The sequence below is a fragment of the Trachemys scripta genome, chromosome 9 (genome assembly GCF_013100865.1).
Source record: "Trachemys scripta elegans isolate TJP31775 chromosome 9, CAS_Tse_1.0, whole genome shotgun sequence".
NCBI lineage: Eukaryota > Metazoa > Chordata > Testudines > Emydidae > Trachemys > Trachemys scripta.
This window is the reverse complement of record NC_048306.1, coordinates 69473165-69498846: the sequence shown is the minus strand read 5'-3', so window position 1 is coordinate 69498846 and position 25682 is coordinate 69473165. Positions and strand designations below refer to the sequence as shown.

At 40.9% G+C, this 25682-nt stretch overlaps 1 protein-coding gene across 5 annotated transcripts in view; it reads right to left on the bottom strand.

Annotated features, from left to right (window-relative positions):
• Positions 1 to 25682, bottom strand: part of RHBDD1 (rhomboid domain containing 1) — a 95732-nt gene that overhangs the window by 61278 nt on the left and 8772 nt on the right. For all 5 annotated transcript variants that reach the window (XM_034781932.1, XM_034781934.1, XM_034781933.1 and 2 more), the window contains exons 2-5: positions 18550 to 19068; positions 17481 to 17613; positions 2264 to 2352; positions 518 to 568 (exon numbers count right to left, since the gene is read on the bottom strand). In XM_034781932.1, coding sequence (XP_034637823.1) covers positions 518 to 568; positions 2264 to 2352; positions 17481 to 17613; positions 18550 to 18982 — 706 coding nt within the window. In that variant the 5' untranslated portion in view covers positions 18983 to 19068. The remainder of the gene's footprint in view (positions 1 to 517; positions 569 to 2263; positions 2353 to 17480; positions 17614 to 18549; positions 19069 to 25682) is intronic.

Here is a 25682-nt window from a genome sequence, read left to right as displayed (position 1 = left end):
GCTATGTGAAGCAGAAATCAACACCTATAGCACTTGTCTCAGCACATTTACCAATGTCTACATACTCCTCACACTTCCAGTATTTACATAATGTGACATGGAACAAGACTGCACTCTAACCAATTTCCTCTACTGAGGTTTTCAGCCTCTTCGTAGAGAAACTACTTTTGAACTACCTATACATTCACCTAAAGAGGAAGGAAAAATATGGCACAGTATCACCAACATATAGTCTTCCATCCTGAATGCTTGGAATTTCATATAATTTAATAAGAACAATGTTCAAAGTTGCTATTTAAAAAAACCTGGTTATTTTATTTGTATATTTTGAGGCCAAGATACTTTCTTATGTACATTCATCATTTTCCACCACTTAACCAAATTTCATTTTCCAAATAACCAAATATTCTACAGTTCATAAAATGGTATCTTTATTTTTATTATTTTAAAGAAAAAAAATACAAAGTTGAAAGGAAAAGTGAACAAAATTTTTAGACAATAGAGTGAAAGTGCTCACCTGAGTAGTAGTCTCTCTGTCTTGCAGAGTCATTAAAGTAGGGAAAGTCACCTACCAGGAAGAAATGTAACACACTTAATATTCATAAATAATTTTATAACCCTTCTACAAAAATTAAAAATTGAGTTTGCAATCTTGGTCTTGTGTGATGAGGCTGTAGAACAGCGCTTTTTCTATAAAATTTTGCCCAGTAATAGTCAAAGTATTTAATGTTTATAATCTTAATATTTTTCTCTAAGTCTCAAAGTGATGTCTGATATAATAAAAAGGGAAGAACCATGCAGAAGAGAAGATACCCAGTAAACATTCTGCAGGGTAGGGAAATTTTTGCAGGTAAATTGTGCACTGGGAAGTTCCTCTGGAGCGGAGAAAGGAGCTAGCTGTTCAGTTTCAGGCCACGCCACAGAAAACTTACGGCTAGAGTAGCCCATGTTCTGTCTGTGCCCTGCTACATAAGAGGAGGAAGAGAAGACTTGTGGATCCAGGAAACAATCAGTTGGCCCTGCCCCCAAATCCTGGCTGTACAGCAGTGTCCAGGTGATATCCTTCCCGCAGCAAAGAGCTCTCTCCAGATCCTGCCTCACCCATTGTACTACACTGTTTCTACCACCAGACAGCACTGCTACAGATGGGTGAAAGATTCACCCTTAAAAAAGATGCGAACTGTCTCATATCTACTAAGCGGGTTGTGAAATCTCTCTCTCTTAGTTTTGCCACTTAAAAGTGCTATATATCTGGAACTTACGGAGGCTTCATCACCAAACCCTGCATGCACTTCAAGCATTGACAGCAAGTAGGATAAATCTTTAGGCTAGTGACCTACTGGATTATTTGTTAAGGATTTATTTTGCTATTTAAAAATAGAGCTAAAACAAATCATTTAATATAACAGCTTCAGTGAAAAGTAGAAAGAGAACAGATTTCTGAACTGATAAGGTAGTCTCATTATACATTAGCTATATTCACATTTAACAAGGTCTCATGAATAAATATATTACATTGGTCAACCTTATTGTAAATAAGCTACATATCCATATTTATTATTATTTTTAGTTTATACAAATATTTATTGTGAAAAGCTTTTGTTATGCTGAGAACATCAGCTACTATAGAAAATTCAAAGCACTACTTTTGACTATTTACATTTTTGAATGAACATATAAAACACACTATGTCATCGGGCCCAGCCCTGCAAACTTTCAGTAATGTCACCCTTGTATTTTTACCTGATTCAAACAGTGAAGTCAGTGGGACTACTCACATAAGGAGTTGCAGGACTGGGCCCATGGTTTGTATTTCTAAATACACAGATGTGCAGTATTTGCATTTTCCCCCCATTTAACTAGCACCATGTGTAAACCTGTAGTAATACAATACCAAAATCAACAATATTGGAAATTCTTTAGACAACTGTCTAAACGCCAAAAGCTCACTTTCAAAATGTGGGTACTTCCAATATAATTTATACAGGTAATAAAAAGATAGAAATGTACCATACTCAGCATAATATAACAACATGATATTTCTCTGGGTTTACTAAACTTCATTTAAAATGAAGGTTTTTAAATGGCATTTTAATTTTAGCCCTGATTTTTTTTAAATAATTTATTGTCTTAGGAAGTACAAACATTTGAAAAATATTTGATCCTGTTCTTGGCTCTATTTATTTCTAATAACCCAAATCTTAAATTTAATATTGAGCTAGAATGTTAACTTCTTGTCATGCCAAGAGTGTTCACTATGTACCTGCAATTGCTTTCATGAGCATCTTCAGAGGCCCCAGCGTGTACATCAATCCAACAAGAATACCTGCCAGATGCCCAGCAAAAGAAGTCCTAGGAGGAACAGAATCACTTGTGAGAGTTTGTATGCCTGATTAGATATATCCTATATTCCCATTATTCCAATGTATGTCAATTGGTCACAGTTTGCAGTCTTTGTTCCATATGTCTTTTATTCTGTGCAGTTTAATACATCTCAAAGAACAACATTTTCCATCTTTTTTGATCACTGAAATGAGTAACAACCACAATATGTTTTAAAGGAACACCACTGACCAAATGAGGAGCTAAAAGTGGCTGATATATTACAAGAATCAATATGCCTCAAACAAAATAAGAAGAGTTGGACAAATGGTATAAATTTCATTCAGCTTTAGTTTGTTTCTGTTGTACAAAAAGCATCATCTAAAATTAGTTCTCTTTTTAGCTCTTGAAATTCCTGATTCAGCATTACACTGCTCCTGTTTTACATCAATGGAACTCTACTGAAATCAGCGACGCTACAAAGGCATAAAACTGGAGTAAAGCCATGGTAAATCAGGTCATTGTAAAAGGTAAATTACCACACTGTGTTTATAAAATAATTCAGAACTACTGCACATTTTAAAATATTAAATATATATGTAATGAGTAGCACTACAATAGCTTTTGTAAGTAAACAGATCTGGCTTTGTTTCTAAACAAGAGCTTTATATAACTAATATTTTTAATTTTGGTGATGGTTTGGATAATGAGGTTCTCTTTCCCATGAACTCACTATAAACTCTGGCTAGCAGTGCAAGGCTTCTTTAAAACTGTATGTCGAAAAAATTTGGTCCTACTCTTTAGTTTTCTAAGACCCTCCAGTCTGACCCCCGCCCAAAATCTTATTATGTAGTAGTACTAAGTAATAAGTAGTACTGCAGAAAAAGATCTAGGGCAGTGGTCCCCAAATATTCTTGTGTCACGCCCCACCTTATCCGTAATGGAGTCCGTGCCCCTCACTCCCAGGAGCTGCAATCGGGAGATGGGGCCATGGACAAGAGTAGAGCCGGGCCCAGGAGCAGAGCCACAATTGGGGCCCAGGAGTAGAGGCACGATCGGGGCCAGGAGCCGAAGCTGCGACTGGGAGCGAGGCTGTGGCTGGAGCCCAAGGCCGGGAGCCAAGCTGGGCCTGGGGGTGGGGCCAGAGCAGAGCTGGGGGCAGAGCAGGGCTGTGTGGTGCTTCCTCCCTGCCCCCTACTGGGGTTGGCTCAGGCCCCACTGCACCCCCTCTGAACATTCCTCCGCACCCCACCAGGGGGGTGCATCCCACAGTTTGAAGATTATTAGGGGTTATTAAAGTGGATCAGAAGTTGCATATAAGCCAATGATGTGATGCAGTTGTGAAAAAGGCTATTATTCTGGGTGTTGCACCGTACTGAGCACTGGGGAGGCTTCAGCTGGAGTACTGTGTCCAGTTTTCGACAACATACTTTAAGAAAGCTGTGGACAAACAGAAAAGAGTCCAGAGGAACAACTAAAATGATAAATGGTTTAGAAAACCTGAACTATGAGGAAAGGTTAAAAGAACTAGGCAAGTTTAGCCTTGAGAAAAGAAGACTAGGGGAAAAAGAGTAAGGAACTTGAGAACAGTCTTCAATTTTCAGCTTTCAGAGCTATTGTTCTGAAGAGTTCTTCCTGAAGCGAAGGTACGAAGCCCTGATTCAGTGCTGGTCTACTTCCAGTTAATATATGAAGGAGAATGCGCCACTGTAAAGACTGCGAACAAAGAGGGCACACAATGCCAAAATGTTCATTCTACAATTTATTCACCTAGATCTCTGTCAAAGAATTTTTCCAAATGCTATAAAAATCTGAGGTGACCAACTCTGCCACTAACAAGATCTAGTTTTGGCTATTACACCCACATGGAGGCATATTTAGGTTACAGCATTAAGATTTAAAAAAAAGTCAAAGTGTGAAAAAGAAAAACTTGTTTTCGCTTGTTAGAACTTACAGCTGGTATCCAACGTATTGAAGGATAAGACAGACCAGTTCCCAAAGATAAATGAAACCCTGGATTTTGCTAGTGGTCCTTCTGCTTATGTGAAAACAGGAGACCTGAAGTCTTTGTAGACTGAGCTCCTCCCTTGGGAATCTCTAGCCCGCAACCCTTTTGTAGGGGAGGTAGGAAGGATTCAGAAGCAAGCTGAGTCATAGGGGTGAGCCAAAGCGGGATGACTCCATGTTACTGGTTCTGTGTTGGGAGTCCTGAACACGATTCTGGACCCAGTTAAATGCCTGGTATGAGAGAGCAGGAAGTGGGGTGCCATGCACCCCTCCCAGTGTTAAATAAAGTTGCGACCAGCTGCTTAAATTCATTCTATGTATCTGCTATTCATTCACTTGCATGTATTGATCAACTACATTGGCATTTACAGCAATTGGGTCAGGACTTCCAGTGTAAGTTGGTTTCAGAGTAGCAGCTGTGTTAGTCTGTATCCGCAAAAAGAACAGGAGTACTTGTGGCACCTTAGAGACTAACAAATTTATTAGAGCATAAGCTTTCGTGGACTACAGCCCACTTCTTCGGATGCATATATATATGTGCAAGTTGCTTTTCTATAAGTTTAAAGCTCTATAAGTACTCCCTCCAGGCTGGAATTTGACTTAAAATTTTTTGGCATCCAAGTAATTTTAACACACGTCCTAAAGACATAATGTAATACCTGCACATGAAAAACCTTTCATAACTTATAGTAAGATCATCCTGTCTGAAGATTTTTAATTACAAGGAATCACTTAACAGTGAGAGTATGAAATCTCTACTTCTTTATTGTTTTGCTTTTATGGTCCCTACTTCTCTCTTATTTAACTGTATAGTTTCTGTCTGTTACATAACTAATTTTGCAAGATGTAAGTCACCTAAGGTGGTGGCAGGGCTTTGGAGCTGTGCTCTGGCTCCACTCCAGCTCCAGGCAAAAACCTGCAGCTCCACTGCTCCGGAGCTGCTCCACACTCCAGCTCCGGGCTCCGTTCCAAAGCCCTGGGTGGGATAGAATTGGGTAAGGATTATTTTGAAATATATTAGGATATAATCAAAGAATTATTTTGTAATACTTTAGTAAAATGATTGGTTAAGGTATAGCTAAGCAGGACTCAAGTTTCACTATATCAACCGAGGTCCAAAAGGAAGTTCTTTGGAATCAACTCCAGGACACAGCCCCAAGATCAGAACTGCCAGATCTCAACATCCTGTCAACTATATCGTACAGAAACTGGAGTCCCCGGATGACCTGATTCTGACTGTCCAGCAGGAAAAGTTAGTCTGCCTTATTGGGAGTGGTGAGCATTGTATGCTTAGTGTGTGCATTCTGTTTTGATGATTGTTAATAAACATAGGTTAGGGATTTCACTGTGTAAGGATCTTTCACTGGTGAAAGACCCTGCAAACCTGCAGAGCGTAAGGGTTACGCCTTGAGCCTTAGGGTATGTCTACACTTGCAGAGTTTTTGCACTGCAAGTTTCACTGGTGATAGGGAACCGGTGAAAGAAAAGCGCTGGTTTGTGTACTCACTTAATTTCTCAGGCGTCAGAGAGTGTTTACACTAGCAGCACTTCCATCGCCGATGAGAGCAGCGCTGTAGGGCAGCTATCCCACAGTGCAGCTCTCTCGATAGGTCTTGTGGGAAGGGGAAGGTGAGCGGAAGGCATTCTGGGTCGCTGCTCAGTGCCCCGTGCTGCACTGCTTCATGTCCCAGCAGCCACATTACTTCCTTGTTTCTTTCATGGCATTTTTTTTAAAAACCCCTGCTGTCTGGCTGCTTTCCCTGCCATATCTACGAGCAATGGGAAAGGGAGTTTCAAACTTCCCAGGGCTTACAGGGGGAGGGGCGGACGTCCGTTTACCTAGCATCAGAAATGCTGGCCAGAGTGACACTTTTGGAACTGTGGAATACCCTTCAGTGGCCAAAAAGTGTTTACACTGGTAGAATGTGTCTTCACTTTCACAACAGCGCAAAAAGAACAGCGGTAAGAGCTGTATGCCTCTTGTGAAGGTAGTTTTCTTTTTGCGGTGAAACTTCTGAGTTTCACTGCAAAAAGTCATTAACAAGTGTAGACGCTCCTATGATTTTAAAGGGACATATTGCGCTTTAAATGACAAGTGTAGACATAGCCTTAGGAACAGGGTAAAGGTGGTTGCTCTAGAGTGTGAGGTTATGCACTGAGCCCTAGGAACTGGGTAAAGGTGGATGCCCCTAGAGTGTGCAGGTAACAAAAACGATCAAGAACATTACAGGAAAGCAAATGAAATCCAAATGATTTGTTTGCATATGAAAAACTTTTAATTTTTCCCACAATTTTATTCTAATGGTATACTAATATAGTACTGGGATCTTCATTTTTTAATTAGAAATAACTTCTGTGACAGACCCAGACCAGTGGGATATAGGAGTCTGGTAGAGGGCAAATATACTGGTCACTGGATGAGTAGTTTTCTGTTCCCTGAGTGACCAGAGCAGGGGTTGCACTAGAGTAATCAGGAACCTGCTAGAACCAGTTAAGGCAGGCAGACTAATTAAGTCACCTGGAGCCAATTAAGAAGCTGCTAGAATCAATTAAGGCAGGCTAATCAGGGCACCTGGGTTTTAAAAGGAGCTCACTTCAGTTTGTGGTGCGAGTGTGAGGAGCTGGGAGCAAGAGGCGCAAGGAGCTGAGAGTCAGAGGGTGTGCTGCTGAAGGAGTGAGGAGCACAAGCGTTATCAGACACCAGGAGGAAGGTCCTGTGGCGAGAATAAGGAAGGTGTTTGGAGGAGGCCATGGGGAAGTAGCCCAGGGAGTTGTAGCTGTCATGCAGCTGTTACAGGAGGGTAGGGTTACCATACGTCCGTTTTTTCCCGGACATGTCCGGCTTTTTGATAATCAAACCCCCGTCTGGAGGGAATTGCCAAAAAGCCAAACATGTCCGGGAAAATACCAGCCGGGCACTTCCCCTCCCGCGGCTGCTCTGCTCCTCCCCGACTCTTCGGCTCTGTTTAAGAGCCGAGCTGCCCAAGCGCTACCGGCTTCGGGCAGCCTCCATGCCTCCGGACCCTGCGCCGCCGGAGCAGAGCAGCTGGAGCCCGGGAGGGGAACTGCCCGGCCGGCAGCTGGGGTCCGGAGGCATGGGGGCTGCCCGAAACCCGAGCGCTACCAGCTTCACGGTTTGCTGGGCAGCCTCCAGACCCTGTGCCCCCAGCTGGGCGCTTCCCCTCCCAGGCTCCAGCTGCGCTAGGGAAGCGCCGGCCGGGGGCGCAGGGTCTGGAGGCTGCCCGGCAAACAGTGAAGCCGGTAGCGCTTGGGCAGCCGTTTTCGTGTGGCTGGGAGGAAGGAGGGGAAGTTAGGACGGGGACTTTGGGGATGGGGCGGGGAATGGGCGGGGATGGGGCGGGGAATGGGCGGAGTTGGGGCGGGGCCAAGGCCCAGTGGAGTGTCCTCTTTTTTTTATTTTTTAAATATGGTAACCCTACAGGAGGGACTATATTCAGCTGCAGTCCACAGGGCCCTGGGCTGGAACCCAGGGTAGAGGGCAGGCCCGGGTTCCCCCCCAAACCTCCCAATTGACCTGGACTGTGGGTTCTTCCAGAGGGGAAGGTCTCTGGGCTGTTCCCCAACCCACATGGTGAATCTCCGAGGCAAGAAAATCCGCCAATAAGCGCAGGCCCCACCAAGATAGAGGAGGAACTTTGTCACACTTATCACCAACATTGCATGATTTATCTTACATTGTTTCAATCTTTCTAACATTTGTAGCTTTAATCATCTGAAATATCGAATGTTAACAGAACAAAAATATCTATGTCACTGGGTTGCCACCATCTCTTTTTAACAGTGTTCTGTAGTTAAAAGTGATTGGCGTTATACAGATATAAATTATAGGACAGCACATCAGCCAACCATTTAGTCCAGAACTTTTAGCTCAAACCACCATTATTACAGTCTTTTGGAGAAACAGCTTCTTATTTGTTTTCATGTATTTCTTACCATTTGTCTACTGAGAGGCCACATTAGATTAAAGTGTGTTCTTAAAAAAAAAAAAAAAAAAACAACAGCTTTAGGAAACTGACATACTGTAAGCTACCACTTTCTTTAGATAAAGTGATGAATTTCTCAAAACAATAAGTGCTAGTTCAACTAAATCAATGGCAAGTACAGCCAAATACACAAGCCGATTTATGTTCTTCATTGCTAAATTAAAACATGCTTAGCAAGTAGGCCCTATAGCTAATTTAAGAATTCAAACTATTTGAATGCAAATCAGACCACATTAAATCATCACACAAGGAGGAATTAACTACTGATTTAGAGCAGCACTGCACAGAAAAACACTATTGAGTTTTATTATTATTAATTATTATTATTAACAAGCTTTCCTCTTTCAGGTTATTTTGTAATAAATCTGGAATTTTGAATTACCTGGTAAATCTTTACCAGCCAAGTCTGGCAAAGAACAGAAGCCAGAAAACTGGTTCTCACTGGTTATCACTTCTCCAGACTCTTATGAAATTAATTTCCTTGTGTAACTGAATGTTAGCAGGTCGGAAGGCACCAAAGAAACTAGACATTCCATGTAGCGTACTGTATCTCTCTAAAACAGAGTTTTTCAAACTGTGGGGTGTGCCCCCCCCTTCAAAGGGGGGCGTGGAGCAACATTTGGGGGCCCGAGCAGCAGCGGCAGGCGGCTCGGGCCAGCCCCACATGATGATGCAGGGAGAGGGTGGTGCAGGGAGAGTGTGCCACCTTCATCCCTTGACTCGCCTCAGCATGCCACCTAGCCTGTGGGTCAGTGTCAATATCTGCCGTGGGTGTGCTGATTTCTACTTCCAGCAGCCTCCGTGCCCAGCGCTGCCTCCCCCTACAGAGTCCATCGCATGTGCCTTCCCCCAACCTGAAAACCCAAGGCGGGAGGGGCAGAGGGGTAGGTATTGGCCCCGCCCTAGTGGTGCAATCTGGCTGCAAGGTAGAAGCAGCCTGCTGCTGAGGAAGCCTTGGCTGTGCCATTGGTAAGTATCTGTGGATTTGACACTTACAAGTGTGGGCAATTTAAAGTTGTTACGGTCTCTGTTAGATTTATGAGTAGGCTATCAAGCATACTTTTGCATGTCTCTATTTTTTTCTGGGTTGTGGGGGCGCTACCAAAAATCGTAACTCAAAGAGGGGGGAGAAGGAGGGTCAGCTCAAAAAGTTTGCAAACTGCTGCTCTAAAGAGTAATTTTTTTAATTTAAAAACAATCCAATGATTCCCTGTTCCCTCATTTCAGTCAGAAAATTTCAGCAGTGATTACACCAACCTTTTTAAGAAACATTGATATATTTCAGGCAAGTACCAGAAGCCTCAAACCTGAAAGCTCAAATCTGAGTGAGGACCCATATAATAAGTCAGTGCACAACCCCACCAAAGTCAAGAGGACAAGGCACAGAAGTGGGCAAAGGAGTTCACCCAGGAACAGCTTGTAGGATCAGGTCTGAATTAGTCCTGCAGATTTTCATGACAACCAATTTGCACAAAACTATTTGAAATTCACTCATGACAACCAATATAACACATAGAGCCCACATGAGACCAGAGGCACTTCTGGCTTTACATACCTGAAGGCCGCCCCATGTGACACCAGGCTGGAAGTTGCCATCCCCATGGATGTTGGGTGGGGTTTTATTTAAGAGTTTTGGCACAGAAAGATAATTTTTATGATTTTCAAACTTGACCAAAGATTCCAGGTGCCTTAGTTTTCTAGAAAGGGATGAATATGCCTCCTGAAACACCCTTTTAGGTGCCAAGTTGAACACCCAAATATTCAGGTACAAAATTGTTAGTTCTGAAAATCTTGACCTGTGTAATTTTATCAATAGGCATATGTACAATAGTTGAGGAAGGCAACAGTTTGTTTAAAAAATGCTGTTAGGCTAGGTATAACACTGAAAATAAAGCACACAACTTGGTAGTAGTAGTAGTTGTGGGGAGACGTATCGACATAAAATGCATATAGACAAAGACGTGATATGTGTTTTATCCCTTCCCCCACCCCCACGGACAAGGTTTGTTTTACTAGATTATAAGTAATTCAGGGCACAAAGTGTATCATATATATGTATATAGCACCTTGCACAACTACTTATTTGTTTTGTGATGGCACACAGAGGCTTCAGGAATGACTGGGGGTCCCCAGTAAGAGCTGATGCATTACCAATAAATTATTAATAATAAATAAATAAATAAATAAATATGAAGCAGTGTAAAAGGGTAAACAACTAAATACTTCAGCAGAATGTTAGAAAGCTCCAACTATCATAAACTGTCACATTTAGATTGTTAAAATGAACAAGTAGGAAGAAAATATTTATATTATAAATGTTTAATCCATTAGTACCAAGCAACATGATGATAATATTATCTCAGTACATTTCTAGATTTAGAAAACTACATGGCCCTAATGATTTACTATATGCAGGAACAGTGACACTAATGTCACTGAAATAAAAAGGGGCGTGCTACTTTTTAGAATAATTTTTAGATAAGGTGCTGGGGTGAATAGCAGCACAGACAACTATTTCCCCTCTAATGAGAAGTCAGACAAAAGATTAGCTTCTCACCAATAAACTGTGTTGCTTGAACTGCGCCACAGTTAACCTGCATATCTCAATCGCACTCCTGAAATTCCCAGTTGCAGGACCAATTACAATAGGTTACTTTTTTAAATGTGCCCACAACCAATTCAAGAAAAGAAAAGGAGATACTCTATCACTGTATCTCCTGAGTCAATTTATATTGCTGTTACAGCTTTCATTGGCATGACATTACTGTGAAGACACATATTAATAGTACTGCAGGCAAGAGAAAGGTGGGGAAAATGTACTGAAAGTAACAGAAATGTTTGCCATGCAAGAATAAGTTGGCTCATTGATTTAGCAGCTCTCAAAGATGAAGCTATAAACTAAAACGTGAAGGAGACTGAAAGTTTCTTAGCATCAGCAACTCAAGTCATAAGTCAATAACCATAACCACTATTAACATGGCAAAGTTGTAAGACAGCTCTCATCAATAAAGCAGTATTTAAATACAAGTGATATTAACAATGTGGCTCCCAAAACTCAACTAGTGAGCAAAAATACAAAGCTTTTAATCAGACTACACAGTAATATAGCAAAATACCAAAATCTCATGACATAAATCTTTTAATTTACAGCTGTACAAAATGCTGACAATGATACCTGAAACTACACAAAACTCTCCTGGTTTCATGAAAAACTCAAAATTCAAATCAGGTTTGACAAATTCTTCTTCGATATTTGCAAAATTAAGTCCAGTTTTGAGCAAACCTGGAATGGTTTATGGCTTTACATGAAAAACTGGAATTCTCAGTTGTGTGTGTTGCCAAACTAAAAAAGTAATACTGCATTGGCAGTTCTGACTGGGTTTTGTTTTCAGATTTTAGTTGTCTTTGAAACCACATAGAATGAAACCAAAGAAAATGTTCATATGGTTCTCTAAGAAGTGAAACCACCAAGGTTTTTTTGTTTGTGTGTCTTTTGTTTTTTTGCAATTCCATTAAGTCTTACCACACTACAGGATTGACCCATCATAAAGTACCCTTATTTTTCAACAAATAACACACTGAAGACTTCACTATAAATCTCTGACATTTGGTTGTGTGTTTAAGAAGCTGACTGAAGTCTCTGTACCTAAATAATAATCTGCTAGCATGCACCTGCTCCTCAAAACTGGAATAGTTCTCATGTCTTTCCCTTTGTGCACGTTAGAGGTGCCCAGTGAGAGTATGGTATTACTGAGAGTGGGCAGAACTGTCTTAAATCCATTTTTAATTCAACTGTGTTGATTAATAACAGGCAGATATGAATGGAAAACTTTGAACATACGTTAATGGTGACCTGAGCTAGAAAAATCTTCCTTTTCAGCATCAGCCATGCACCACATTAAATATGAGAAATGTACTACATTTGTGGTATATGCCATCTTACAAATCTGGAAAAATTTACCAGACACCTTGTGATGCTGTATGATTGAAATTTGACCATTTATATCATTGATATTCCCACTGTTCTACAATTGCAACAACTCTTGTACAAAAGCTATCATGTAAGGTGTCCATGGAAAAGTTATGACTTGCTAAATACGATTATCCTGTTTAAATCCATGTATCATCACTGTATCTGAAGTTATAAATATTGGCTATGTCTCTGTATCTCAAATGTGTTTGTTCCTGGGGTAACACCCACAAGGTAGTTAACATCCAGTCAAGCCAGCCCATTATGAATGAACTATTCAAGCTTGATGGCTATTAAGGACACTCCACTCTAACAATGGGCCATAGAAGAAACATCCCTCCCAGTAAGCCTTCCTCCTATGGATGCCTCAACCAGAATATGGGTAATGACTACCTCTGGGAGTCATCAAAGCACGTAAGGACATGTGATATGCCCATGTGATCCCAGATTCCATCCTCAAAACGATGCAGAGTTCCACTTTCTTTGTCTCTCTCCCCCAAGTAGCTAGTGAAAGGGGGAGCATTTCTCCAGCTACACCATCGAAAGGGGCAGAGGTTGGAAAGAGTCCAAATGTGCTATGATGGGGTGTCCAGTATGGGATTTGTACAACAAGAGAGTTAAGGATCTGCTCTGGGCTCAGGCAGCTCCACCCTGCCACTCCTGCATGCACAGGCTGGAGGAGGAACTTAAAAGGGGAGCAGAGGAGCGCTCTTGTTGGCAGACCAGGGACGAGAACAGATCTTCAGCCCTGAGCTCCTGAGGAAAGGGCTGACTAAAGGCAAGAGCTTCCTAGACAACCATTGCCTGAAGGCCCCTCCCTGAACGAAGGAAGGACCAGATTCTGATGCATCCTGAGAGGGAATTATTCTCCTCTGTTTCTTATTACCTCAGTTTATTTGCATTAATTCCCCTTGCTTTTTGTTCATGGGCTGCCCCAGAAGGGGAGAGACTTGAAAGTGACCTGGCCAAAGGGCCCAGTAACAGGAAAAGGCAGGACGCTGCAGAGGCAGAACAGCCATCGGCAGGAGACACCCAACAGGGAGGGAGCAGTCACTCCTGGCCACAAGGAGTCAGTGGTGAATCCCATCACACTGCCCTCAAAAACTTCCTGGCTGCTGAAAACCGAGGTTCCCACTCTCTTCCTCATTCCTCCTCTCTCACCCTCCAAGTATTTTTGGGGTCATCCATCTTCCTTCCTTCATCTTTCTCAGACTCTGTTACTTAATTGCGAAGCAGGGTGAAACTGAGTAGAGCACCCAGCCCCGAACCCGTACATTTTTCCTCTACCAGTCTGGCAAAAGTTGGGGTTTATTTCAGAGGGAGTAACATTATCTCTTATTATCTTCTCCTGGTAATAAGCTCAGGTTAAGGGCTCATGTGGCTTTGTAGATAAATAATCTTGGCTATCATTGACCATAACTGTTTTTGAAGAGGATAGGATAATTCTTCTGTAAGTGTGCTCATTGCTCTCTGCAAATTTCAAAAAGGCAAATCTTTCAAGGATCCTTCCACTCCAAGGATCCTTATGTAAGGCCTTCATCTCCTTTTTTTTTTTAAATCAAACCCAGTGTCTGCAGTTTTCTAGTAACAGAATGAAATGGAAGAGTGGAGGTGAGCAAGCAGGATAGGTGTCAATTTGAATAAGACAAAAAAGTAATACTGATAAAAACTGCACTCCCCTTCTGCCTCTCAAAGTGTGTTGTTCATCCTTCCCAATAGTCTGCAATCTGAGTGTTATTTCTGGATCCATCACTCCTCGATTCTCAGGTGATGCTGTGGCATACGGTCCCTTTTTCATCTATATCAGACCTAATTTGAGTCCATGTTATCATATACAGCTGACAGATCCACAAGAATAGCATCAACTTTCTTGCCCTTCTTGAAGCCATCTTCAATGTCTTGTGTTAGGCGAATAATTTGAACTCAGGTTGTCTGAACACAGCCTGAAAAAGGGCACTCGTGGTTCAATAACCTCGCTGATGTGCATCAGAATCAGGCTCTCCATAAGCTTATATGTGACACAAATAAGAGTTATGTTGCTGATTATTCCCTCTTAGCCTTGGTCTGGTTTATCGTGGAAATAATGAACTGCAGTTTCATCTCGCAAGCTGGAGACAAAATCAGCCAGCTTAGGCATCTCCATAGCAGACTCCCAGAAGTATCTGTTCTGGCTCCTCTCCTTTTCAACATATATACTTACAACCTACCAACAACTAAAGCCAATAAGTACATGTACACAGATGATATCTGTCTTGCGGATGTTGGTAATTATCTACAGCATATAGATGGGTGACATTAATTCTCTGGCTGTTTACCTTTGTCAGTGGAGTCTTAGATTAAGTGAGTCTAAGATGATAGCCACAACCTTCCATCTGAACATTCACCTGGCCAATCAACTCCTTACCGCCTATGTTGAGGATAGTCCACCCTATTTCCAGCCAGTTGCCACTTATTTAGGAGTCAATCTGGACCACAGTCTAACACACCAATCTCATCTGGGACACAAAGAAAATGATCACCTCCCATACTGCCTAAACCCAGGAACCTCCTGGGATGTAGAGGCAAACATTCTACAAAGCTCAGTCCTGGTGCTGATACTCACTCCAGCAAAATATTTTGCAGCAGTTTGGGGCAGAAGTAGAGTCAAAACGAGTCTTGTTTATTCAGAGCAGAACAAACCACCCATATCATTAGTGGTTGCCTTAGCCACACATTAACATTAACTTCATGTGTGTTGGCTCATATAGCTCCCTAAAAGTTAAGACAAGATAACATCACCCTAAAACAGTATGGAGGGCTATGACAGATGAAAGCAATGTGCTGCACACAAGGCTGAAAATAATTCCAATATGTGCAAATAAGCAATGTATACTGCCACAAGATCTGCCTGCCTCTAGGAGAAAACACCTACACCTGCAGTGACTACAACTGATTTCACGACATCCTTTTGCAATAGCCGTTCATCACTCATGTCTAACGCTGCCAAAGCTCAGCTGAACAATGGTTTATCAGAGCCGACAGCTGTGAGACAGGCATGCTGACTAATTTCAGAAGGCCTTATATATAGAGCCAACGGTTTGCGATCTGGGATGCAGATCCTAGACTAGGCTTAACAATCTGTGGCCTGGAACAGCCAGAATGGCTGCCACAACACAGAAATTTGGTGGCCTAGTCTAGTCTCCACAATGTGACTACCAAGCAGCAATACAGATGGTCAAAAATGTGGTGGAGGAGCACACCATTAGAAGACAGAAGGGTGAACCACAATACATTGCTACCCTCAATGATGCAACAGTTAGATGGCCGAACAATTTAGACATTGACTTGCGATGCATACGAAAGAAGTAGGAAAGTTTTTGCAATAATGTCAAAGAAGTGGTATAGTAGTTTTACAATTTAATTAGCACACAATAACTACATTCACTGACAGTAAAATTGTGCTAGGAGACATCCCATCCATCCACCACCTTAAAAGCATGGAAGAAAGAACTTAAGGGGGGAAATCTGTGCATTCTTTTCCATCTTCATATTGCATATCCAACAGATAACCTTTTAGTGCCCCATAAGACTTTCAATTCCATCTCCACTATACCCAAAAACAATCCGTATCCCAATTTCAAATGTGCACTTTAAAGCAAAACCTTAACAGTGATCTCATATGTTTTTATATCAATTATATCAATAGATTAGCACATATGATTTTCACACATATCATGGATTCAGGAAGTTATTCTGCCTTAACACTTCTGGAGTCACTGCTAAGATTTTGCATTAGAATACAAGTTTGATGAAGTTGGTGATTGTGATGATTCACACTATGATTTACATATTATATTTTTAAAGTTGTCTTTTCATGGTGTGAACCACATGCAACCATACCATTCCCCCACACAGATCAGCAGCAAGGTTTGAAACCCCTGACCTTCAAGAGTGCTAAATTAGACCCTTACTATTTGAGCTACAGGAGTAATTGCTAGTCCCTTTCCAGATCAGCCACTGGAGAAGGACTTGACACACATTCAGAGTGGATAACACAATTATTTTTATTATTCAGCAGTAGAATATTGGTAATCAGGAAACTAGATTCTATCCTATACTCAGGAAGAGGAGTGGGAGTAATATAGTGATTAGAAATAATACAGTAGTTTAGACACAATGAAATGCAGTATAGTGGAATTATAAAAGATTTGGGTTGCTCATGTTAGAAAGCTTGACTCTATGCCTGCAATGACTTTGCAAGAGCTCTCTGCCAATTTAGTTAAAAATTGTAGGTGGGTGGGAGACTGTTCAGTAGCTCTTCCCTGTCTCCTAGACTGGGTTCATGGCAGCCGTCAATAGTAAGGGTTGTAAATTGCACAGGAATTTAAACATCACTAAGAGTGGAGATTTAAATTCTCCGTCTCCTCCTTTCCAGCTCAGGGAACTTTTCCTAAACTATAGTACCATTGGATTAGGGAGCATTTTGTTGCGTCTCTCATGTTTTTAACCACCCCCTGAAACAGGTGATAATGCTCACAGACTGGTAATAAAATTAAAATTTGGTGGGTTTATCATTTTCCATTATGGTTAAGAAGTTATGAAATACTCTGTTACCTAACACTGTTGACATATAACCGATTTTCAGGAAATCTGTACAAAAAGAAGAGGAGGAAGATTCTAAACCAAGAGAGGAATGGGATGGGTTGGGAGGATTGAGCACAAGGTAGAATGGAGTCATGTGGCCAGTGAGGTTGTGGTTTAATTGGTGTAGGGCTTAGGAGAAAATCGGATAAGAGATAGATTGGGGAGAAGAGGGGACTGGCATTAGGAGTGAACTGTTAAAAAGTGACAGACGGATAAATATTTGTTTTTACCTGCCAGGCCCTTTCATGCAATATATCCCAGTTTTTCAAGTGAGTGGGAAAATAAAGAGTGTGTTCCTTCTGTTTCCCAACCAATCTTTGTTCTTTTCAACCAAAACACTTCTCATGACCCCCCCTGAGCAAGTTGTCCCATTTTTTTTCCTTTGACAAGCATGATCAACCTACAAGGTGTGGAGGAGAGAAATGCAGATCGCTACCTGCAACTCCACTATTTATTTTGGGTACCAGATATCATTGCTCACGTGTCACAATGTATATATACCTAAATGGATCCAAAAATGTGTATGTGACCTGAGAACGATTTAATGAACTTACCCTGGGGAACATAAATGAATGGCCACAAGCTCCAGCCAACAAGCATATCTGCTGGATACACGAATTCCCATGATGTTGCTGGTCCCTCCTGGATGATAATGATTGTTAAGGACTTTCAAAGCAAATAATACTCCTAAAAACAAAACAAAAAACACACCAAAAAAGAAATAGTTGAGTTCAGATTATGTGAAAAACTCCACTGCAAAACGAACAAAAACGGCTGAAAACATCTGGGGTGTTTTGAGGAATCCCTGAAGTTAGGGACAAGTATACTCAGTGAATTGAGAAATGAAACTGGTCAAAAGCCAAAATAAATGATTGGGTCAAAAGCCAAAATAAATAAAGATATTACAGAATGTTAAGTAGCCTGAGCTGGTAGAAAAATCTGAGCAGCATCAAAGGATAGAAAGTGAACCTTTGGTCAGAAAATAAGTAGGAAGGGTTCTAGAAAGAACTGAGACACTGGCTTTTTGAATAAAGAGAGTGGAGTTTTTCCTCCACAGCCAGTATCTTTGAGGACTAATAATCTAAAAGCTAGTGGAGTCTCGATCTGCCCTGTGCTGAAAGCACAAGACCCCAAGAGAGGCAATCTTAAGATTACAAGTATTCTTAATAAAAACATTTCTACAGTATTTGCTGCTGACTTTGATTTGCACAAACTGTAAACTTAAATATATAATAGAAAACTAAAATTACTCACACTACAATAACTGTAATTCGACAAAACATGTTGCCCATATACATCCCACTCTTGGTGTGCACGCACTACATGCATTCAAGTTTAGATCCTTTTGGCCAGCAGTGTACGTTGTGGCTGTACCTCTGTCCTGCGAGTCCTCATGCCTCCACCCAGAAAATCTAAATTCAAGTGCATGCGCACACATGCACCAAGAGTGGAATATATACATATATATGAACAAGCACTCAAAGAAGTAGTGATGCATATTACCTGTTCTAATCCATGTTCATTAGAGAAAATATTTCCATTTTCTATATTATAAAATATTACTATACAGAATCTATAAATGTGCACTTCAATAAATTAGCCTGTACCTCCTGCATGCCTTACCTGAAAAGCCTACAGCACAATTCATTTTGTATGAAGGGTCATTCAGAAGTCCTGCAAGTGCAAATTCCAACACCATGTACACAATGCCAATCAGCACTGAAAATACTGCAATTATGTACCCAAACAATACGCTTCCAAGCTTACGTTCCAACTTTATCCCCTTCCAAAGCAAGGAGACCATGTTAAAATATAAATGCCAATCATCTGCATGGTGAACTGGCGCAAGCAGCAAACGTTGCCAGTCTTTCTGGTAATAACCTTGGTCTACACTGATACACACTTTCAGCAGTGGTTTCAGAGGTTTCAAAAAAAGAAAAACGTTCAGTGCTAGGGTCCCAAGTGTTACAGGTGGAATGTTTTCAAGCCCAACTTGAAATACTTGAGAAAGTAGCAAGATTAGTCCAACATCCACTCCCCTCCGTCTTCGCTGCATAATCACTTCTTATTCTGAGAAATTATAGGATTGTTCCAATTTTCAGTCTATTGTTGGAATCCAGAAATACACAAGTTTAAGAAATTCTGAAAGAAAAATAAATCTCTATTAATTGACAAACAATTATTTTATCAATAACTAATCAAACACACAAGGGGCATTTTCAAGCTCACTGGATGTTTTCTAAAAATACATGGACTATTCACAAATTCGGCAGAATTTTCTCAACTGTAACAAATGCAGACAGCACAGTTAAAGACAAAAATACAATTTACATTAACAAAGTTCAAGCACACAAGTTTACCATAAATACAGGATTATGTTCTGCATCCCTTTGTAAGGTCTGAGTTAAAGGACTTCGCACAGTAGATTCATAAAGGCATGAAAGAGAGAAAGGAACCTGCGAGAACAGCGGCAATTTGCATCTCACAGCCCTATGTAGGGTTGTAGTTGATCTATGCTGTTCATGAATGTGCTAGCCATGTTTCCTCGTCCACTCTGATCTACTCACAACTAACTTGTGACCCCAAACTGTCATGAAGGAGTTGGAAAGTTCCTCTCTATGGTCTCAGCATTCTGGCATTCCATTTTTAGTTTTCCATGGCCCTAGAGCAGGGGTTCTCAAACTGGGAGTCGGGACCCCTCAGGGGGTCATGCGGTTATTACATGGTGGGTTGTGAGCTCTCAACCTCCACCACAAACCCCATTTGCCTCCAGCATTTATAATGGTGTTTAATATATTAAAAAGTGTGTTTAATTTATTAGGGGGGTTGCACTCAGAGGCTTGCCGTGTGAAAGGGGTCACCAGTAAACAAGTTTGAGACCCACTGTCCTAGAATGATTCTCATTCTATCTGAAATCCTCCCACTATCTTTTCTTCTAAAATTTTACAGATATTCAAGAGTCACCAAGAATGGTAATCTAAATAACTATGTCAGGTTGCAATATAAAAAAAATTCTGCTCATATAGTTAAGTGGTTCCACATAGGAACTTACTTTAAAAACTGAGACTATTAATGTAGTTCTTGGAAAAACTTTGTAGAGTGGTTAAAATACATACTTCATATTTTCCTCAATACCATACTTCTTTAAGATATAGTAGAGCCAGGATGAAAGTAACATTCAACACTTCCTGGTATGGGGGCTGGCTTTTCATCCTTTTCCCCCCACCTCCTGGCGTGTGTGTTCTGTCCAGCACCTCTAAGAGATGCAGCACAGAATTTCACCCAATATATGTATTAATCATACAGAACCAGGAACAAAGATCAAGTTCATCACAGTCAACCTTATCTTTCAAAATTACACCATGAAATCATTTCCATGCTTCCCAAAGTTCTTATCTTAACGTAACAATACTCAAGACATTTTCCAGATAAAATCCATTATTTTAGAAAAATGAATATTTATATACAATATAAAAGTAGAGTGGCTTATTTTGGTTTTGCATAAGTCTGTATTTCACAGTTCTGCATTATTAGAACTGGGAGCCTTAAAAACCATTGCGATTGGGAGGAATTCCAGCTTCCTAATGGGACCCGGCACTCGCTAATACTCTTGGAATTGCCAGAGATAAGCCCTGTTTTAAATGTAATATTTTTATTTTCAAAGAAGTTATCTGAGATCATTTGAGAGTTTATGGCTCCCTCTGCTCCCTATATATTTGGATTCATGGTGTAGTGACCTCATGCAATAACCACAGTATTATCATTAAACCATTTTAGTGTTTGTGGTTCTAGATTAGATATTTTACAAGACATATTAAACATTTTTCCCCTCATGGAATCACTAAATGGAAGAGTTAAAGCTGTTTCAGTTTTTTAACAATCCATTTCTTACCTTAATATGTTTGGATTTCTCTTAAATGCAATCTCAACTTTGAATTTCCTGGGTATATAACACTTGGGCCTAGAGATAAGTACAACCTTACTTTTTTTTAAAACTCACAAGTTACTAATACATACTCTCACCTTTGCATAGATTTTTGCCTGGGATTTACTGAATAGTTTTAAATTATTAAAATATCATACATGAACACAATACAAGAAACCCAAGGAGAAAGAAACCACGTACTAATTTCTAACAATCTGAAAATATGTACTATGAACTTTAATTTTTTTTTTTTTTAAGTTTAACTTTTACCGGCAGATTCACTGGTACACTAGAGCATCCAGATTCTACCAGACAGTTAAACTGGGTTTACATCACAAAAGGAGCTTAAAGCAACCAAAGTGTACTGGGTGAACCAGGCTCTTATTTTGCAATTGACTTATTGGTTTACATTAGATGGCTGTGTTAGTGTCACTACATGAAAGAGACACAGGGAGAACCCAGTCCCTGAGTCCCAATGTCCATGTGCTTTAAGGGCTCCCCCTGAATTTCTGCTTAAGTTCCACTGGCAGTGCTGCTTAAGTGTGCAGTGGGACTGAGGGAGTAGCACTATGGAGAGTCTGTCAAGCACTGATGCTCTAGCTAGCATGCAACGAAAAAAATAAAATAAAAAAATCTTTAAACAGTGGTAGCTGAGCCAAGTAATCTAACCAATGAGAACTTTTGACACAGACCCAATCTCCCTCTGCCACTGAGTCATCACAACCAATAGAATCATTGCATGCAAAATAGCTACAGAAAAGTTATAGGGATTAGTTACTTGAGGCATCACAATGGCTCATTTAATAGTTATCTGAGATGTGACCTGAGCCTGCCTGTAGCCTGTAATAGATGCAATCATCAATAATTTGACTTAATTGCAATCTAATTTCTTCAAATATAGTCTATGAACAAGATTTCAATTAACTACATGACAAATTTGAAGTGTCTGCATTATTCCCTTGATAACGTCATTGAGGACAGTGAAGTACCCTTACCTATGCTAGCAAAAAGTCCACAAAGACCCAGATCAATAATGTCACAGTAACACATGCACCTGCTCCTCTGTCCCCTTTCTGGTGTCTCTGAGTGCACTTCCCTCAGGTGTTATGCCTTGTACCTTTACCTCTCTGGAGTTGGAATGCTACTTTTAGACCAGGCCATGGGCTGCAGTACCCTACGTATCAACCGTGCTTATCCAAGAGGTCTGACTGGTTTCAGCACCTGCAATTCTTCTCTTTGGGAATCTGTAACTAGTGGTGAATATAGTGACCAAACAGTCTTTTTAAACCCAAATATTGTTTACTTTAACAGTAGGCAAAAAGAAGAAGACATAAAAGGCTTTCAAAACAACAACAAAATTTATAAAACTCTTACCATCCTAAATGGTAACCCACGCAACCCTGACTTCTTCAGACATCCCCAAGGGGTGCCTGTGTGTCAGTCTAGTTCCTGTTGAACAACTCCCTGAACAGTCAACCCCTTTTGAGACAGAGTACCTTTTAAAAACTACCATAGTTCTTTTGATCTTCAGGTTCCCAGACTGTGGCCCAGGTCATCAAAACCAGTTTTGTAAATTGGCTGGAGTAAGGAGTTAGAATCTTAAAAGTTAATAGTTTGGGCAAAGTGTCTTACATGTTATTAAGTGTTAGCTGAGAAGTGGCTTATCTTGAGCCATTCTTCTTCCCTTCCTACTCGTTCTCCTTACAGTTCCCCATTAAACTAAACCAATATATTCATACAGTTAACACGCTCAATTACCAGGTCAATACATACTACTCATAATTTATTGCAGAGCATGTCCCTCACAGATGTTTACAGTAATTTCTCCAAGAACATAATATAAGAACGGCCATGCTGGGGAAGACCAAAGGTCCCTCTAGCCCAGTATCCTGTCTTCTGACAGTGGCCAATGCCAGGTGCCCCAGAGGGAATGAACAGAACAGGTAATCATCAAGTGATCCATCCTTGGCACCCATTCCCCGCTTCTGGCAAACAGAGGTTAGGGACACTATTGATGGACCTATCCTCCATGAATTTATCTAATTCTTTTTTGAATCCTGTTATAGTCTTGGCCTTCACATCCTTTGGCAAGGAGTTCCACAAGTTGACTGTGTGTTGTGTGAAGAAATACTTCCTTTTGTTTGTTTTAAACCTGCTGCCTATTAATTTCATTTGGTGACCCCAAGTTCTTGCGTTATGACAAGGAGCAAATAACAGTAAAAATACTCCAGTTAATGTACAGTGCAAAAGTTGTTTCTTCTTCTTAGCTAAAGATCCTAAAACTAGAAAGAAAATTGTCTTTTATCATTACAATATCTTTCTCATACAGTATAGTTACATTTCATTAAAATGTATGTAGCGTATAGTATCAAAACAATATATTTCACTGCTTATATTTAAAAAACAAATTTAAAATAATGTAATGGTATGAAAGTGTCCTGTACATTATTATACCTCTTATCAAATTTACAGAAAAAAATAGACTAACAGACTGATAGTTTTATAAGTACTATTCTATTTTCCCCATCAATTTAAAGGAAATTCATTGTTTATTTTTTAACAAGTTTGGTCTCCCAAAAATTAAAATAAGAATTCTTATAAAAACAGAAGAAATCCCTGGGTCAAAAATAAAAAGCATACCATAGAATTCTAAGAAATTCCTTATAGAACTCTAAGAGAGTAACCCAAAATATGATAACAAGAAACAGCATTACTTTAAGGTTCAAAATTCACTCATGAGCGTCACATTTAAATTATGAAAAAAAAAGAGTATAAAAAGTAAGTAACAAAAAATATTTGGCATTGGTTTGTATATGACAACGTAAAACACCTTTGTAGTGCGTGTGAAATGGTGGTTACCACTCAAGTGCCCCCTCATGGCCAAAGTTCACGCTGCAGTACCCTGCCTCTGTTTTTCTGCCTCCTCCACTGGACACCAAAGAGCCATCTCACTCTCCCCTTATACCGGGGCGGATCGAAGTGCACACATTCTCCACCATACAGGGGCGGCTCCAGGCACCAGAGCAACAAGCGTATGCCGGGGGCGGCGTGTCGGTCGCTGTGATGGCGGCAGTCAGGCACCCTTGGCGGCATGCCTGCAGGAGGTCCACCGGTCCCGCGGCTTCAGCGGCAATTCAGCAGCAGGTACGCTGAAGGCGCGGGACCGGCAGATCACCCGCAGAAACACCGCCAAATCTCCGTGACCAGCCGAAAGCCGCCTGACTGCCATGCTTGGGACGGTAAAAAACATAGAGCCACCCCTGCCACCATATATTGGCTTGTCAGAATTCTATTTGAATCTATAACTGTCAGTAAATGTACATTTCAGCTGACATACAAATCACAAAAAACCCACCACCAACCACGCACTACAATTGGTAACAGTTAGCTCACCTGCAGTGATAGTCTGCCTCCTTGCACTCACGGGCAGGGGTCTCAGCTCCATTGAGCTGGGCAACTGCAGCCTCCCCTATTATATCTTGTGCCCCATATCTTGAGCTCCTCTGCCATGCAGGGAGCCCCCTACAGCCCCGCTCATAGTACTGCCCTAACCATAACCCCAACCATACATCCCCCTTAACTTCCTACAACTATAAAAATAATCAAAATTAGAAAAAAATAAAAATCAAGTTCTTCCATTCCTAATCATATGTAGCACAGCAGGACTTCTCCGCAGATTAATAAGCACATATTGTCATGCCCAGTCTCCTTTAAGTAGGTTTATTTGTCCAAACATAAGCACATAACAGACAAAAACAGTTCCTCAACGGATCTTTTGTCCTAGGGTTTCACGGCCTGCCCTCCCAGGGGTCTCCGGTAATCCTGCTTCTTGCGGCTTCCCAGTCACAGCCAGCTCTCATTCCCCTTCTGGAACACCGGCTCCAGGGTTTACCCACTCAGCACCTGGCCCTTTGTTCCAGGGACTCGCTCCTAGAGTTAGCTCCACCCCTCTGTAGTTCCTCTCCCCAGGCATAGCCTGCCCCAATCACTCTTTTTCTCTTCTTGCCCTCCAACAGGCCTTTATAGTCACAGGGGTGGCCCTGCCCCCTTAATTGGCTGAACTGGGCTCACTTGCTCTGACACAGGGGAACTGGGCCTGGTCTACTCACAGGGACCAGCTACCTTGTGACAGTGCCTTAGTTTCCGAGGAATTTTTCTGTCCCCCTGAAAATACACAAGACACAGGAGCGCTCACTTTCACAGCAATATCTCTGGCTAAGAACAAAGATTTCTCTGCTATTGCCGAGAAAAGGAAGCAGAAAAATCATTCCCTTCATTTCAGCACCTACAAAACAGCAGCTCATTTAGGCCCCAATTCAGAAAAGCATCCCTATTCAGTACAGCACTTAAGCATGTGCCTACGGGGCTTTCATTAATTTGGGCAATACTTGGGAGCATTGTATTGCAATAAGATGGTTAATTCTCTTTCCGCCACATTTCTTACACTCTGTTTACTCTTTTCCATTCTCTTTGTATCTTCCTCTCATTTCTAATTTTATACCTTTTTACATCAGCTCATTATGTCTGGAATACGTGCCTTCCTTTTGTCAAAGACCCTTTCGCTCCTCCTTCAAAACAGACTTCTTTCATCAGATTTCACATCCCTAATTTCAATTTCATCATTCTTGCCCATTCATAACAGAACAAAAAAAGAAATACAGAACAGCAACTGATTAAATTACCTGAATTCCCAATACATTTTCCTCTTTACCACAGCATTCCATTTTGCCTACTTTATTCATCCTTGTTTCCTCTGGCTCTCATCACTTCTGATAATGATATTAATCTAAGATCCTTTACTATAATTATCACTGTAAGGTCCTTGAATCAG